This window comes from Gobio gobio, assembly GCF_949357685.1.
Source record: "Gobio gobio genome assembly, chromosome: 20".
NCBI classification, from domain to species: domain Eukaryota; kingdom Metazoa; phylum Chordata; class Actinopteri; order Cypriniformes; family Gobionidae; genus Gobio; species Gobio gobio.
The window spans coordinates 6,137,998-6,156,390 of NC_137113.1; the positions used below are offsets into that span (position 1 = coordinate 6,137,998).

At 38.6% G+C, this 18,393-nt stretch overlaps 1 protein-coding gene and 1 long non-coding RNA gene across 2 annotated transcripts; both read left to right on the top strand.

Annotated features, from left to right (window-relative positions):
• Positions 1–6,045: 6,045 nt before the first annotated feature.
• Positions 6,046–10,094, top strand: LOC307143895. Its single transcript, XR_013818638.1, has 5 exons — positions 6,046–6,087; positions 6,667–6,746; positions 7,620–7,912; positions 8,001–8,045; positions 8,154–10,094. It is a non-coding gene; the product is annotated as an uncharacterized lncRNA (long non-coding RNA).
• A 1,760-nt stretch (positions 10,095–11,854) lies between these two features.
• Positions 11,855–17,735, top strand: LOC307144083 (uncharacterized protein). The gene is made up of 5 exons (XM_079846070.1): positions 11,855–11,906; positions 12,847–12,929; positions 15,685–15,978; positions 16,075–16,104; positions 16,420–17,735. The coding sequence occupies exons 2-5, from the start codon at positions 12,857–12,859 to the stop codon at positions 16,743–16,745; spliced, it is 723 nt and encodes a 240-aa protein (XP_079702196.1). The 5' UTR covers positions 11,855–11,906; positions 12,847–12,856; the 3' UTR covers positions 16,746–17,735.
• Positions 17,736–18,393: the final 658 nt, after the last annotated feature.

An 18,393-nucleotide genomic window follows, 5' to 3' on the forward strand; every position in this document is an offset into this window, starting at 1 on the left:
TCCATATTTTTTTGCAGTCTATGGCTAAAATGCTCCGATCGCCCCCAGGTGGCTGGATGCAGTATAGCTCATAAACCACACCCCCTCCATGTAATGGGACGTAAGATAAACAAAAAAAAATCTAATTACACTTCAATTTTTTTTAAAAATAAGTTTGGTGTTAGTTAGTTTTTGATGCTATAAAAACGGGGGGTGTGATGTCATGATTGACAGCTTTTCTGAGTGAAGTAGTCTCTGAAGCTTGGTACATACTCCGCAAGAACAAAGAAATTTGTTCGTTTTCTCGAGGTGGCAAGAACAAAGTTTGTTCTGGGCAGGACGTTCCATAGTTCACAAGAAAAGCAGGTGCCGAACATTTCCGTTTCTCCACATTAACCCCCGCTCACTTTACATTTCTGACCAATCACACAATAGTTCTCGGACACCCACGAGACAAAAGTTCTGCTCAGATGATGTGTCGAGAACAAGCTGCGAGAACTCCCAAACCAGGGCAGCCCTTGGAGTGAGAACTTTCTCCGTTCTTGTGGAGTATTTAATGCCCTTGAGGCCATTTTCGGGAGGAGCTTCAATTTTAATTCCTGTAAAACTGTTTATTTCACTGTTTATTTCATAGTTGTTCTCTTACAAAAAATATGGACGCAGTGTCCGTGATGTCACCCGTAGGTTTCCGAAGACCATTTTTGAAGGCCTTAAACACGTCCGCTGCCATCTTGGGGCAAAGAGGCGGGAGGTGGGTGGAGCTGAGGTGCCTGGTTGCTGAAACCACGCCCTCCTAGCTCGACCATAGGGGTAATCCACCTGTCACTCAAGTGGCCACGCCCTTAATTATGCAGAACTTCAGTCTAAGTCACTTAAGGAGATGTGTTGCACTGCGTTAGGCAAATGGTGGTCACACCAGATACTGACTGGTTTTCGGACCCCCCGATACAGTAAATCTGCACACTATGGACACCCACTAGTTGCCTAGTCACTGTTTCTTTATTTAATTTGGTTTATGTGGCTGCTGAGCCAGACTATGACAAGCATTGTTTTTACATACTGTCCACTATCCACTACTGTCGTGCTGATTTGATGATAGTGTTGCCTCTGTCAGATGCGTGTGTGTGTGTGTGGTGTGGGCGCACACTGCTTATGATGACATACAGGCTTGTGCTCTGATTAAACGGTGGTGTACTCAAGCAGGCGTAGTTGTGTTGGTCTATTTTGATAACATGCATTTTAGGCTAGGCCCACTCGTTTTTCAAGACGCCAGTGCTTTCTACATAATAATTAAATCACATAATAATTTTTTTTTTTTACCAAATGAGTCATTCGTTTCTGTCATTTTAAGGGTGCACTGACGCCCCAGACTAGACAGTTCATAACGACTGATTTTCGTCATACGCATGATTATTTATCAGCCAACTGGTGTTTATGCTTGGACTAATTCCCTGTCGAGTCACGAATGGAAAAAGATGGGCGAGACAGAGGTAATTAGAATTAAGATTTAATTATTGAAAGTCTCCCTGAAGCAACATGGGAAGCACCTCGCTTGAGGAACAACGGCAGTGGCTTGTATTGATGGAAAATTTCATACAAACTGCTTTCATACCTGAACCAGTTTAGCGACTCAGTGTGCATGCAATCCATTAACCGCCTTTGATGAGGGAGAGATTTTGCAGGCAGGTTTTCTCACGTGACTGGTGAAAAATCACTACTCTTTGTGTGACACTTTGTTTGTGGAAGCGATTCAACTCTTAGAAAATGTGTCCAATCTTCACCAAAACTGCTCAGATAATCTTTAGATCACATAAAAAGTTTCCAGCTGGATTTTTGATGTTCAGCACCACTCTCCAGAAACATTTTTTTCTCTTTTGAACTACACAGATCACATGTGGTTTGAGTATACACAGACTGGGGAAAAGTAAACACATTTCAGATTTGTTCTGAGAGTCCAAGCCAATGCGGAGAGTCTGACTGTAAAGTCTGATAGTTGAAGTTGAGTCTATGGTTTAAACAAATGTTGGCGCACGTGATAGTCACTGACTATCTGTGATAGTAGTGTGATACTGTGATAGTCACTATTATTTTTAGCTCAACCTAGATTTCATTCTTGTGCTTATTTGCGTGACGCCAAAGGGTTTGAGGCCAGTGGGGAAGAACCAAAGCTCCTTGCTTAAGGTACAACCATTGTGGTTTGTATTGTTTGTAATGATGGAAAATATTTGACAAACATTCATATTTTGACACATGGTTTAACGACTGCACGATAAGGTGATGCAATCTATTAAAAACCTGTTTACCTTTGATGAGGGAGAGATTGTGCAATGACAGACAGGTTTGCTTATGCGACAGGTGAAAAGTCACTATTTTTGTATGACTTTTTGTTTGTGGAAGCGATTCAACTCTTAGAAAATGTGTCTAATCTTCACAAGAACGTCTCAGATAATCTTTGGGGAATTTGGAGACCAAGTCAACAATTCACACATGTTGTGCTCCTCAAACCATTCCTGATCCCTTTATGCTTTGTGGCAGGGCGCATTATCTGCTGAAAGAGCCACAGCCACCAGGGAATACTGTTTGAAAGGGTGTACATGGTCTGCAACAATGCTTAAGTAGGTGGTGCGTGTCAAAGTAACATCCATGGATGGCAGGACCAAAGGTTTCCCAGCAGAACATTGCCCAAAGCATCACTACCTCCACCGCCATGCCTTCTTCCCATAGTGCACCTGGTGCCATGTGTTCCTCAGGTAGCCTAAGTGATGCACACACACCCAGCCATCCACGTGATGTAAAAGAAAACGTGATTTATCAGACCAGGCCACCTTCTTCCATTGCTCCGTGGTGCAGTTCTGATGCTCATGTGCCACTGTTGGTGCTTTTGGAGGTGGACAGAGGTCAGCATGGGCACTCTGACTGGTCTGCGGCTATGCCGCCCCATACTCAACAAACTGTGATGCACTGTTTGTCTATGGTGCTCAATTGGTCCTGAATGAACTTATTAAAAATTCTTGCCATATTAAACAGTGTAACACATTGTTGGAAAATATTTGACAAACATTCATATTTTGACACATGGTTTAACGACTGCATGATGAGGTGATGCAATCTATTAAAAACCTGTTTACCTTTAATGAGGGACAGATTTTGCAATGACAGATAGGTTTTCTTATGCGACAGGTGAAAAGTCACTACTTTTGTATGACTTTTTGTTTGTGGAAGTGATTCAGCTCTTAGAAAATGTGTCTAATCTTCACAAAAATATCTCAGATAATCTTTGGGGAATTTGGAGACCAAGTCAACAATTTAAACACGTTGTGCTCCTCAAACCATTCCTGATCCCTTTTTGCTTTGTGGCAGGCTGCATTATCTGCTTAAAGAGCCACAGCCACCAAGGAATACTGTTTTCATGAAAGGGTGTACATGGTCTGCAACAATGCTTAAGTAGGTGGTACGTGTCAAAGTAACATCCACATAGATGGCAGGACCCAAGGTTTCCCAGCAGAACATTGCCCAAAACATCACACTGCCTCCGCCGGCTTGCCTTCTTCCCATAGTGCACCTGGTGCCATGTGTTCCCCAGGTAACTGATGCACACGTACCCGGCCATCCACATGATTTAAAAGATTCATCAGACCAGGTCACCTTCTTCTATTGCTCCGTGGTCCAGTTCTGATGCTCACGTGCCAGTGTTGGTGCTTTCAGCGGTGGACAGAGGTCAGCATGGGCACTCTGACTGGTCAGCGGCTATGCAGTCCCATACTCAACAAACTGTGATGCTCTGTGTATTCTGACACCTTTCTATCAGAACCAGCATTAACTTCTTGAGCAATTTGAGCTCCAGTAGCTCGTCTGTTTGATCGGACCACACGGGCCAGCCTTCGCTCCCCACGTTCATCAATGAGCCTTGTCCGCCCATGACCCTGTGGCCGGTTCTCCACTGTTCCTTCCTTGGAGCACTTTTGATAGAGACTGACCACTGCAGACCGGGAACACCCCACAAGAGCTGCCGTTTTGGAGATGCTCTGACCCAGTCGTCTAGCCATCACAATCCTTTCGCTTGCCCATTTTCATATCACAGTAATATATATGTGGCATATGCAGATTTTAATTGCAATAAACAGGCATATTCACACTTAAAAGGGTCATGAATTGAAAAATTAACTTTCCCTTGAGCTTTTGATATATAAAAGGTCATGGTAACATAAGAATATCCTGTAAGTTTCAGAACTGAAAACAAAGAAAAGCTTTTATTGACACCAGGCCCAGCAAACGCTCGATCTCAGAATGTGCCCAGCTATGACGTGAGAGTGTAGTGAAGCACCGCCTCAACAGAAGAAGAACAATGCCTGATTCTGTAGCCCCGTCCAGTTACTCGTGCCACTGACATGACAGCTAAGAGCAGCATATATAGAGAAATAGGGTGTCAAAATTGTACCTTTAGGGGTACAACAGCTTGTCGCTGGGGCAGTACCCTTAAAAGGACACATTTGTACCTTTTTTACCACAAAAAGGTTCATAGTAGGACCTTAAGGTACGTATGTGTACTCTAAGGTACTAATATGCACCTTTTAGGAGTAAAACAGGTACAAATGTGTCCTTTTAAGGGTACTGCCCCAGCGACAATCTGTTGTACCCCTAAAGGTACAATTTTGACACCCTATTTCTCTGTGTATAGAGCTAAACAGCATCGAATTTCTAAGCAGTAAACATACCACATAAGCTTTTCGGATTCAGATTTTTAAGCATTATTACGAATGCATGGATGAACTTTATTTTTAATGATTATCCAGCTCACGTGGGTAAGACATTGCACGTATGTTCATTTAACCACGGATTCATTTGTAAACAAGAGGCTGGATTTGCAGACAGGATGAGAATACATGAACGAATGAAGCAACACACTAATGTGAGTAAATTTTTTTTTTTATATGTGATAGTATTGCAGATCATTTTATATCTATGGATTATGTGTACGTGTCTAACAGATCATACATTAGCACGCTGTCAAAGGCTGGAGAATGCTTTATTTGTGGTGTACTTTGTTCATTACTGTCTTGATGTGCGTTGTTCACTCTCTCAACTCGATATGTGAAGGGCGCGTGCGTGTGTGCGGTTCACGGTTTTATTCATCGATCGGGCCGGCCAAGTAACGTTAATAAAAAAAAAATATTATTCCAATCAATCGCCGGGGGATGAGAGATTAATCATTATGTTTGTTTGATTAAGAGATTTGCGAGCCCTGGCTGTGGGCTGGGCGATTCATTCCGGTTGCCGTTTGCCACACGCTGTCACTGACAGGGAGAAGAAGCTCATTAAATATGCAAATCTTATCCAATCCTAGCCGTGGGCGTTTACTTCCAAGTCTTCAGTGTGGCACGCCCATAAAAACTGAGTGTGTCTTGAGAGAGCCTCAAAACCAGGTCAGAAAATAGCCTATTACTTATTCATTATGATGTTTTTGAATGTAAAAACCACGCGAACGCAATAAGTTGACCTCAGACAACAGTATATTTTTTTTTTATTTTGTATTGGGGTATGTGAATAATTGCAATAAAAATAAACAATTCTTAGCAAATAATGAAAATTGCATGTAGGCCTAATCGGGAATGAAGAGGTTTGCTCGAGTTACTGTGATATTCCTTGGGCTACTCTGGTTATTGAAAATAATCACATTATTGGTGCGCATGCAATAGTCACTGACTCTGTTTGCCTTCTTGTGATGACCTTTAGCATTTGAGGCCAGCGGGGATGAACAAAAAGAATAGTATGGGCGAGACTCACTGCTATATTACAGAGCAATGATCCTAAAGCCATTTTAAATAAAGTGAAAGTCTCCTAAGCACGGGAAGCACCTCGCTCAAGGTACAACAATTGTGGTTTGTATTGTTTGTAATAATGGAAAATATCAGAAAACCTTCAGTCATATTTTGAAACTTTGACTGCATATAGAGGTGGTGCAATCCATTACAAACCTATTTCTTTAATGATTGTTAAGTTTTATAGCATTTTAATGAAACTGAAAGTTCAGCCTGTATTTAAAGTTCTCTAAGGTTGTAGAGAGTCAGAGTGGAATGAACTCAGACGCTGACGACACACAGACCTGAGGTGAGCAATAACTCTCTCTCAACAAGAAAATAATCTCCTTTATAATATAATCCATAACCAGACACAGGGAAATCTTCAGTACATGCATGCTGTTCTTGTATTCAATGAATATACAGCCAGTGAAGACAATGCAATAGAAATAATTTTGAATCATCAAGATCAATACTGTCTCGGCCCTGTAGATTCAGTAGCAATATTATCATGAGTGGGTGTTTCATTGTGTCCTCTTTGTGCTCTAGTAATAAATCTTGTGGTTTTGTGGTTGTATTTTGCAATCAGGAGTCCTGTCAACGCCTCCAAATTAAGGCATGATTAATTTTGAAATCTTGCAAAAAGTAAAATAAGTTTTAGGTCATTTTAAATTTTTTTTGCTGTGCAATTATCATATTCTGTATTAGAACAAATATAAGTTTGAAACTCGAAACTCAAACGAAACTCATTGCAGGCATTCTGATAAATTTCTACTGAGCTTTCAGTAAATCGTCTCTATCTACTGTTTAGTCTCTAGCACTTCCTTGTTAGTACTAGTTGTTTATGTTTCCCTTCTGACGCACATTTCTGTAATTTGTTCTATTGCAGAATCAGAGCCATGAATGCTGTAAATGCAGTGCCGCTGTTGATTCTGGTTTGGACTTTTACTGCTGTCTGTCAAGCTGATGGTAAGAGAATAACTTTCCCCTAGAAAGAGTGTGTGAGAGTGTTGAGGAGGGACTAAATATAAGATCATTTAAAAAAAATGGTCAAATCTTATTAATAAATTTACATATATATTTAATTATAAATCTATACATATAGACCTTGTATATAGATTATTGGGTTACAATTTACAATAGGGTTGTATTAGTTAACATTAGTTAACATGAACTAACCATGAACAACAGCATTAGTTAATCTTTGTTAATGTTAGTTCACAGTGCATTAACTAATGTTAACAATATTTTAATAATGCATTAGTAAATGTTGAAATTAACAAAGATAAATAAATGCTTTAAAAGTGCAGTTCATTATTAGTTCATGTTAACTAATGAACCTTATTGTAAGTGTTACCAACACAATAGAGGTAAATTCATTACAGTTAGGGAGCAGTGCATTTTTTCTGTTGATTTATGTTTTTATACACTATTTTACATTAAACAATGTGTTCATATATTAGCACAAAATCACATTTTCAGTCAAGACTAGGATCTTGTGTTTCTCTGATGCACATGATTAAAGAAGCAGTTAGAATGAGTTTGGATGCAGAGACTGATGTATTATTTTTGAAAATAAATAGTGTGTATATCACTATATTGTGTTTAAGCTACAATTCATAATAGATAATAAAATATGTGAGTTTCCCATAGAGATCAAATTTTATTGAAAATCGAATGTACAAAAAATGTAGTGGTTTTATTTATTCTCTAATGAAATAGTCACTATGTATATTAATAACTGACATGAACACAGACACAAAATTGAGAGTTTTGTTAAAAAACTGAGACCTTTATTATTGTTCAGTTGCTGTTTTATATGATATACATGTTATTTTTCAGGTCACATCAGTGTAATCTGTGAGGATGTGACTGGAACTGTGGGAGAAGAAGTAACTCTCGTCTGCGGAGTCAGGAGTGCACTGGAAGCTGCATTAAAAAGTATATGTTTTATTCCTCTGAGAACTTTACTGACACGGAAATCTGTAGACAAGAGTTTCCTGAGGGCTCCTGTGTACAGAGAAACAGCTTCACATGCAGATTCACTCCAACTACAGCAACGACAGAACAATTCACATTCTTTGTGCAAACACAGTGTGGATGGAAATACATAGAATTACCTGTGGAGAAAACAGGTACTGTAGATAATACTGTTGATTATAATTCAATAAATGTTTGCAAATTTATTCAATTTACTAACACTGATTTAAAATCTGTTCACAGGGCCCAGTAAACCTGAAAGTGACACTGAAGCTCTTCCCAAAAAAGGTATAATTATATTATAGTTATTGATTATTGAGCTCCAGGTTACTCCACAAAATAAGTTGAGTTTATGATTTAAACAATAATTTAAACTGTTTAATTGCACCTTTCCAGAGCTTAAAAAAGGAGCGGGTCCTGGATCAAGAACAGGAGACAATACTGGATCAGAGGACGGCTCTGGATCTAATAACACTATCACTGCAGTTATTTTTTGTTTCATAATCATGATCATCATCATAATGACAGTCATTTACAAAACTAAACGAAACTACAACAAACCTGGTGGAATGCAAAAGAAGATGCTTCTGGACGAAATACACGACGAGGACAACAGCAACTGTCCAGTAAATGTGATCTAATATCACTGACTCAACAGGATGAAAACATGAGAGTTTTGTTTGACTTAAGACTCAAACTTTTGATCAGTGTATATATTTGCCTTTAATGAACTTCAGCCTGTGTGAAGAGACAGGATAAACCCAAACTGTTTGGTTTTGCTGTTCAGACTTTCAGAATTTATGTAATGAATGACAATTTTGTATTTGGTAAATGGTATTATACCTTAAGTGTGGAAATATTTTTTTACTTGTAATATTTTGTACCTGCAATTTACTAATGGTGTGAACAGTGTGGTTTTGTAAAGGGTTATTTTTTTTTACTATTATTAAAAATAGAAGAACAATTACATGAATAAACATGTCTGGAAACCTTTTTATCATCACATGATGATGGGTAAGTTACAGTAAACCAGGGCAGCCGTACGGAAATTATCTGAATTTATGCCTTATTTATTTAAGTTACATGAACATACATCTTTAGATATTCGTAGATTTGCAGGTAGAATGATTTTAGTTTTAGTATAAGCCAAAGCCTAATGATTTTAGTATAAGTTTCGATCAACCTTGAGATTAGTTTTCTGAAATATGAGAATTATATTGATGCATTTGGCAGACGTTTTTATCCAAAGCTCCTTACATTCAAGGTTTATATTTGGTCAGTTCATGCATTAATTGAACCAGTGACCTTGTCTATACAGTCATATACTGTTTTGTTTGAGTGACATATTTACTGTTCTGAGAAAAAAACTAAATGATCCTCCAGCTGATAAACTGTCAAGTGTCGAGTATTCAGAGCTATACGTGAGATCACTTAAAATCATGTGTTGAATTCAATCTGTCATTTTAAATTCAACAAACGAGAAACAATCAGATGAAAGGGCAACCATAGAGTTTCCAGAGAAATCCAGCCTGGAACATGTAGAACATTTCAGCAGTCGACAGCCGAAGAGGATCATAGATCTTTCTCGATTGGTTTCTCAAAGTCACTTTCCAGACCCTTCACCCTCTCTGCTCCTCTCAGGTGGGATGAGCCAAACTCCATCTGAATATGATTATTGTTGGTTCTATGATACATGTATTTTGTTCCTCTATTGTAAGTCGCTTTGGATAAAAGTGTCTGCTAAATGCATAATTGTAAAGTATTTTCATCTCATTGTATATGTTTGTTGTGTAGGATACTCTTTGACCAAACTCTTTTTCAGCGGCTGATACTGGTACAGTGAGGTAAAGATCATGAACTAACCCTGTTTAAGTCTTACGTATGGACTTTCTTTTAATCTAGCGGGGGTCAGAATTCAGCACAACACTGATGTGCCTCAGACTATAACATCTCACGCTTTAGCCTAAGTTTAAAGTGATTATAATGACATTTAGGCAATGTAAGTGGCGTACGCAGATTTTAATCACAATAAACAGGCTTTCTGTCCAAAGTGCGCATGTGCTTGTTGTGATGTGCACAAATGACTTGTGCAGATTCGTAAACAGCGGTAAAGAAGGCATCACATTGATTAAGTGTATGTGATTTACCTGAGTCTGCGTCTCTCAACAGTGTAAGTTTATCTGCTCCAAGAACAGCACCTTTATTACCTCACTAGTGAGAAATGTCACGTAGCTTTTAAGTTGTTGACATTTTACTGATAAAATCGTCAGAACAGCATTGACAACACGTTTCTGTGCGAGTGTGTCCGTAATAAATAATAAAACATGATTTTGTGGCAAAAAACATGGATATAATTTGTTGTTTTTATCCTATTGTTTATTGCTTGGTCAGTGTCGCTGTGGGTTTTGGTTATTTTGCTGTAAAGACCTTTGAAATAACTGAAATCATTTGGCGGAGTGATATGGAACTGTAATGCGGTCAAAACCCTCCTGGATCTACTTTAGCTGTGCATTTCCCTGAAAACAATTGCACACTTTAGAACGTTCGTCAACCAATCAGATTCAAGCATTCATCAGCCCAGTAGTATAAAATGCAGTAAATTGATGGTTGAAAACATCAAAATTAAGACATTTTAGGCGACAGAAAAAAATGTAATATATCCACAGAAATGTGTTTTGCATTTAAAGTTAACATGGACATTAAAGGGTTAGTTCACCCAAAAATGAAAATTCTGTCATTAATTACTCACCCTCATGTCGTTGGACACCCGTAAGACCTCCGTTCATATTCGGAACACAAATGAAGATATTTTAGTTGAAAGCTGATGGCTGAGAAAGGCTTCACACAGGCCTCCATTGGCATTCAGTACATTGACACTTCCAAGATCCATGAAAGGCACTTAAAACGTTGTTACAAAGTCTATCTCACCACAGTGGCTCTACAATAATCATACAATGCGACGACAATAGTTTTTGTGCGCAAAAAAAAATCAAAATAACACCTTTATCCAACTTGTTCTCGACTTCCGTGTATGCCTCCACGACGCATGCGCGAGAATATGACGCAGATCCGGCGTTCGGACATATGACCCAGAAGCGATTTGTTTACGAGCAGAGGAAGACGCGCGTGTCTAAGCTGTTGGATTCTACATTGATCGTGCTTTAGGTCTCGGCGTAGTGCTCAAAATGGGGCTTAAGTGTGTATTTCATCGATTCCCGAACACCGGCGCCACGTCATATTCTCGCGCATGCGTCGTGGAGGCACACACGGAAGTCGAGAACAAGTTGGATAAAGGTGTTATTTTGATTTTTTTTTGCGCACAAAAACTATTGTCGTCACATTATATGATTATTGTAGAGCCACTGTGGTGAGATAGACTTTGTAACGACGTTTTAAGTGCCTTTCATGGATCTTGGAAGTGTCAATGTACTGAATGCCAATGGAGGCCTGTGTGAAGCCTTTCTCAGCCATCAGCTTTCAACTAAAATATCTTCATTTGTGTTCCGAATATGAACGGAGGTCTTACGGGTGTCCAACGACATGAGGGTGAGTAATTAATGACAGAATTTTCATTTTTGGGTGAACTAACCCTTTAACTACTGTATGTGAATTCATCATTTGTGCTGAATATTGGGGTATGTGAATACAAATTAAACACAATTCTTAACAAATGAAAATTGCATATAGGCCTAATCGGGACTGTAGGTTTGCACGAGTTACTGGGATATTCCAGGCTACTCTGGTTATTGAACATAATCACGTTATTGGTGTCACTGACTCTCAGCCAAGATTTCATTCTTGTGCTGATTTGCGTGACATCAAATGGTTTGAGGCCAGCGGAGTTGGAAAAAGTATGGGCGAGACTCACTGCTGTATTACAAAGCAATGATTCTAAAGCCATTTAAAATAAAGTTAAAGCCCTAAGCTTGGGAAGCACCTCGCTCAAGTTGTGGTTTGTATTGTTTGTAATGATGGAAAATATTAGGCAATCTACATTCTTGTTTTGAAGCATGAATCAATGTGCATGAACAGTAGAGGTGATGCAGTCCATTAACCTGTCTGGCCTGTATTTAAAGCTTTCTTAGCTCTCGTGAGCTGTAGAGAGTCAGAGTGGAATGAACTCAGACGCTGACGACACACAGACCTGAGGTGAGCAATAACTCTCTCAACAGGAAAATAATCTTTATATTTACTGATCCATAACCAGACACAGGGAAATATTCAATACAAGCATGCTGTTCTTGTGTTATGTGATTTACACTTTTTACAGATATTTCAACATGTCTAGGAATATCCTAGAAAACTGTTTTTGTGTGTGTTTGTGATATTTTGTCTGATCAATGTTGCGGAGATGATTTGTTTTTGCGTTCAGCCAGTGAAGACAATGCAATAGAAATAATTTTAAACCATCACTTTTTGATTCTGTCTCAGCTCTTATTCAGCAGCAATATTATCATGAGTGTGTGTTTCATTGTGTTCTCTAATTCTTGTGGTTTTGTGGTTGTATTTTGCACTCATGAGTCCCTTCAACGCCTCCAAATTAAGGCATGATTAATTTTGAAATCTTGCAAAAAGTAAAAGAAGTTGAGCATTTTCTTAAGCTTTAGCTGATTTTTTTCTCTTTGCTGTGCAATTATTATATTCTGTATTAGAACAAACATAAGTAATCTAAATATGCATTAGAAGATATTGGTGTTTCTTGAAGCATGAAGGGAAATTAACTTACAAAACTTTTAATTGCCATCCTTTAATAAAATGTTCTGTATATGGTAGCGGTTCTATATAGCACATCAGTCTTCCCAAAGAACCGTTGAAGAACCACTGAAGCACCAAGATTGGTGCTATACAGCACTTAAAGTGGTTCCCCTATGATTATGAGCAGAAGAACCTTTTTTTAGAGTGTAGTACTATTTCATCTATAGCATTTCCTTATTAGACCTAGATTAAGACAGGATTAGGCTTTAGTTCAACTAGGACACTGAAGTAGCTTTTATAAACATGCCGTAGAAAAACAAAAACAAGGCTTAAACCTTGTCTGTGAAAGATGCGCTAAGTTGGTTAAGTTTCACTTCTTTTTTTTCTATTGCAGAATCAGAGCCATGAATGCTGTAAATGCAGTGCCGCTGTTGATTCTGGTTTGGACTTTTACTGCTGTCTGTCAAACTGATGATGGTGAGAGAATACACTTTCCCCTAGAAAGAGTGTGTGAGAGTTTTGAGAAGGGACTAAATCTAAGATAATGAAGAAAAAGGTAAAATCTGATTAATAGATATAAAACACAAGTGGCTCTTTAAAGACATTTTGCAAGTGTATTCAGGTCAGTCCAAGGGCCCTATTTCAGGTGCACTTAGGGCGTATCCGAATTCACGTTTTGCTAGTTTAAAGACGGAAAAAAACAGTCGGTGTGCCAGGTACATGGTCCAAAAGGGTTGTCCCTAGTCTCTTAATGAGTCATGGGTGTGTTTTGGGCGTAATGTGCAATAAACTCAGAGTCTCATCTCCCATTTTCTTTAAAGGTCCCATGGCATAATATTTTCATTTTATGAGGTATTTCAACATTAATATGAGTTCCCCTAGCCTGAATAATGTCCCCAAGTGGATAGAAATGTTGATTGGTGTAAAACCGAGTTCTGGCTGTCTCTCTCTGCCTTTGAGAAAATGACAGGCCAGACGAGCCAATCCTGAAGTCTCCTGGTTTGACGTCCAAGCAGGAACGGTTTCCTCCCTTTCCTCCGCCCAGAGAATCTGGCACGCCCATGCAAACACTATATTATTGTCCTCGGCTTGTGAACGAGTGAACGCTGGCAGTTTCTCAGTGTTTGGACGTACAAATGAAAACAGAAGTCTTTTTTCAGTTCCTTCTGATCTGTGATCAGTGATTTCTTATGTGTAGCTAATTATTTATTATTCGTGCACACACTGCGGCTTCTCTCTCTCCCGACAGAACGGTGTTTTCGTGTTTTCTATCTTGTGAGTCAGTGTTTTTGTACGTCCTCGTCGAGTCTATCTGTTCTTAAATGTGCATACAGTCGTTTCTGCTCAATATCAGCAGAGTAACATCTTTAGAGATAAACCTCACGCACGCCGAAGCTCGGCCTTCAACATCCCCGACCCCCAGTACTGCATCTGGCCCACAGCGGAGGCACCAAACGCGGCGTGAGATTAAGCAGAAGGGGGGTAAGCGTGAGGGTATCCGGCTAGGCTAGCCAGCTTTCCCCACAATAAACTGGATTACATTCGATTACTGCTGTTGTGTCTTTGTTTGCGCTGTGTACTCAATGCGCGTCACTGGCGCTTTTCATATGATTGGAACATATCTAGAAATAATGCTTTAATCAATACCTACTAACTCGTTCATCTCGCTGTAATGGTACATTGCATGTGTTACAAAGTTGGTAGAAGAATGATGAAGACGGACTCGGTGTGACTGGGACTCGTGTTTATTCAGAACTCTCAGATACAAACACAATAAACTCGCGCTGACAGACAGCGCTCTCATAACTCAGTAGTTACTATAAATAACTTTGTTAGCAATAGCTCCGTCTCCGTGATGTCCGGTTCGCAAACGAATCATTCTTTTGAATCGGTTCTTTTTAGTGAACCGAACCAGTTCACCAAATCGGACTGAATCGTTCTAAACGGTTCGCGTCTCGAGTCAGCGCTGATCCATAATTTACTAAAGTTACTAACTTTCTGACATGAGTGACAGCCCCTCCGACTAGAAATAAACTAATAACCTGAAGTATATGCTGTAACTACAACAGTTCACCCTGAACTGAGATATGCTGAGAGAACTGATAAGAAGTGAACTCAGGTCCGTCTCTCTGGCAGCAGCTCGTGCCTGCTCGTGCGTGGTAGACCTCGTTAAACCACGCCCCCTCCGCTAATATCAAATGCAAAGATGTCAGCCAATCACAACAGTGGGCGTTTTTACTGAAGTCTCACAGCAGACACGCCTCTTGAAGCAGGGCATTCAGCCACAGGGCAAACAGCATTATAGAAAAAATGCCTTTTATTTCTAAATTATGACATTTTATGATGTAAATATCATACTAACAATATAAGTACACCTCAGGAAACACTATAAAATAATAGAAAAATCCCATGCCATGGGACCTTTAAAAGCAGTTGCGCTTGCACCATGGCGGAATTTCCGAGCGGAAAGACAGAACATGTTATTGTTGGTCAAGGGCACAGTTGTTTTCAGTTCCTCAAAATGGCAACACGTCAACAATGCACCTGAACACACCTGGTTTTCAGACCAGCACGCCCATGGGTGAACAGATGGGCGCGAGTGCATTTGCTATTTAATCAACGTGGCGCTGGGTATGAAAATGATAACTGCGTTGGGCTGAAGCTAGCAAAAAACACTTGAAGACCCGTGTGTTTATGATGTATTATCCTTCCAATGATTCAAAATCAGATTTACTATTTGAACGATTTACACAGTAGAGGTAAACACATTACAGTCAGGTTTGCATTTGTCCTACTAATTTATGTGTTTACACACACACTCTTTTACGTAAAATAATGTGTTCATATATAAGCACAAAATCATGTTTTCAGTTCAGACAGGATATTGTGTTTCTCTGATGCACATGATTAAAGAAACAGTCAGGATGTTACTGCAGAGACTCTGCATATATATTTAATAAATAAGCTATAATTCATTATAAATAATAAAATATGTGATCCTCCCATTAGTAGAGATTAAATCCTATTCAAAATCTAATGAAAAAAAAACACATAATGCTGTGGTTTTCTTTAAGAATAGGTTCCCTGATGAAAGAGTCACTTTATGTTTATTATATGAATGATACAGACAAAGACACATGAAGTCAGGGTGTGTTCAAAACAAAGTTTCATGATAACAGAGCTTTATTATTGTTCAGTTGCTGTATTATATGATATACATGTTATTTTTCAGATTTCAGTGTAATCTGTGAGGATGTGACTGGAACTGTGGGAGAAGAAGTAACTCTCACCTGCAACATCTCTCTGAGTCTGAAGTGCTCTGAAAGCTGCATTAAAAAGTATTATTACTCTGAGAACTTTACTGACACAAAATTCTGTAAAGAAGAGTTTCCTCATGACTCCTGTGAACAGAGAAACAGCTTCACATGCAGATTCACTCCAACTACAGCAACGACAGGACAATTCAGATTCTTTGTGCAAACAACGTGTGGAAGAAAAACAACAGGATTCACTGTGAGCATAACAGGTACTGTATATAATACTGCTGATTGTAATTCAATACATGTTTACAACTGTACTTTTATTTTCAATCTACTAACAGTGATTTAACCTCTGTTCACAGAGCCCATTAAACCTCTCAAAGAAGATCCTGGTAAGAATTATATTATATTATATTATATTATATTATATTATATTATATTATATTATATTATATTAATTATATTATATTATATTATATATTATATTTTATTATAGTTATTGAGCTTCTGGTTACTTGTGGTACACAGAAAACTGCTCTTTAGTCTCTTGTCAGCTTGTTTATTATTCGGTCTGTGTGTGTCAAAAGTTTGATCAGATTCTCAGTCAGAAGTGTTTTGTGAAGTTTGTGTGGAGAATCTGACTGATAGGTTGAAGATGAATTTATGAGTTAAACGATCATTTAAACTGTGTAAATGCACTTTTACAGAGACACCATCAACAACAGGAGAGGAGACTAGATTATTAAAAGGAAATGATCCTGAATCAACAACAGGAAAATCTAATCCTGTGATCAGTTTTGTTGCGGGCGGTTTCATCATCATCCTCATCATCATCACAATGAAAATTATTTTCAAAAGGAAATCAAAATACCAACCCCAGTGGATTCCAGTGTGTCTGGGCCGCAGACATGATGAGGACAAAAGCAACTGTCCAGAATCTGTGAAATCACTGACTCAACAGGACGAAAACATGGAGTTTTGTTTGACTTTTAATGTGAAGCTCAAAGACTCAAACTTTACAGGAACTACATAAACTATATCTGTACACACATTACTCTCTGTTAAAACTCAAACCACTGATCTATATCACTCTGAGTGTGGGTTTAAAACTCTGTTTCTGTTTTATATTGATTTTTGTGAAATAATGGTATATTATTGATCAGTGTATATATTTGGCTTTAATGAACTTAAGTCTGTGTGAAGAGACAGGATAAACCCAAACTGTTTGGTTTTGCTCTTTTTTTTCTTCCAATGAATGTCTGTTATGAATGTCCATTTTGTATTTTATTTCATTTCATTGGTTAAGTGGTCTTAGGTTAAGTTTGGAAAATGTACTTTTAATATTTTGTACCTGCAATTTTCTAATGGTGTGAATGTTGTGGTTTTGTACAGGGTTATTTTATATTATTTTGAATGTGAATAAACATGTTATACTCTCTAATGATGAATATCTGAATATTTTTTTATCATCACATGATGATGGGTAGGTTACAGTAAGCCAGTAAAAGTAGTAAAGTGGGTGATGATCTGAATTTATGTCTATATAAAAGTTACATGAACTTATTGTGCAGTAAATCTTTAGAATTAGGCTAAAGTTGAGTTTATGGTTTAAATGTGCCTTTCCAGAGAAATCCAGCCTGGAAAATATAGAACATTTCAGCAATTGACAGCCAAAGAGGGTCGTGGATCTAAAGTTGCTTTTTCAAAGTCACTTTCCAGACCCTTCACCCTCTCTGCTCCTCTCAGGTGGGATGAGCCAAACTCCATCTGTATATGATTATTGTTGGTTCTATGATAAATTGCTTTTGCATGCTAAATTGTAAAGTAATTTCATCTCATTGTATATGTTTGTTGTGCAGGATACTCTTTGACAGGGGCATAGGGGATGGGGGGGACAGGACCCCCCCAATCTGAGGGCTGCCCCCCCCCCCCCTAAAAACCATGCTGAGTATTGTAAATAATATAATGATATATACTTAAAATAAATGTGTAAGTAGTAAAACAATACAAAAGCAAACAGGACAAAAAAATGCGTATGTTGAGGTCCCCCCCCCCAACCCCCCATATATTTTTATTTTTCATATATTTGACCTTTATTCTACACTGCTCTGTCCCTCCTTGTAAAACGGTCTGATGCTTTCCGGGTTGTATGAAGCCAGTCCCTCAAAAATACGCAGTGGGCTCAGATTGGTTAGCTGGCCCAGTGTGTTGTGATTCGCTAACAGCAGTGCACGTTTATCGGAAACGTCACGCCCCTTACCTTTACCGGTAGACTGTGCTTTGGTAGTATTAGAAACAATGGCGTCAATAAAACCATATGAACCCGAATCAGACCCAGAACATTTTAGTGAAGATGATCGAGCATATTCCTGTTCAACCTGTTCAGTCCTCAAGAGTAAAGACAGTGGATCTATAGTGATCGCTACTGAATGGCACTGTTACTTTTGTATTTTTAGAACGATTATAGCCAAATATCTGTCCCAAAACGAACACTAAACATTGGCTTTGCTAGTATCCAAATCACACACAGAACCATGTTTAGCATGCCTGTAGATAAACAATACACAAAAGCTCTAATCAAAGAATCATTTACACTAATGCCAAGTTCGCTGTTGAGATTTTAACGTTAGTGTTTGTAACGTTAGGTGTTCGTCGGATAACGTTAAGTATGAATGAGCATT

Coding starts and splice junctions, on each gene's coding strand:
- LOC307144083 (XM_079846070.1), top strand. CDS start 12,857: ATGAATGCTGTAAATGCAGTGCCGCTGTTGATTCTGGTTTGGACTTTT. Junction 12,930..15,684: donor TGTCTGTCAAACTGATGATG/GTGAGAGAATAC, acceptor GTTATTTTTCAG/ATTTCAGTGTAATCTGTGAG. Junction 15,979..16,074: donor ATTCACTGTGAGCATAACAG/GTACTGTATATA, acceptor CTCTGTTCACAG/AGCCCATTAAACCTCTCAAA.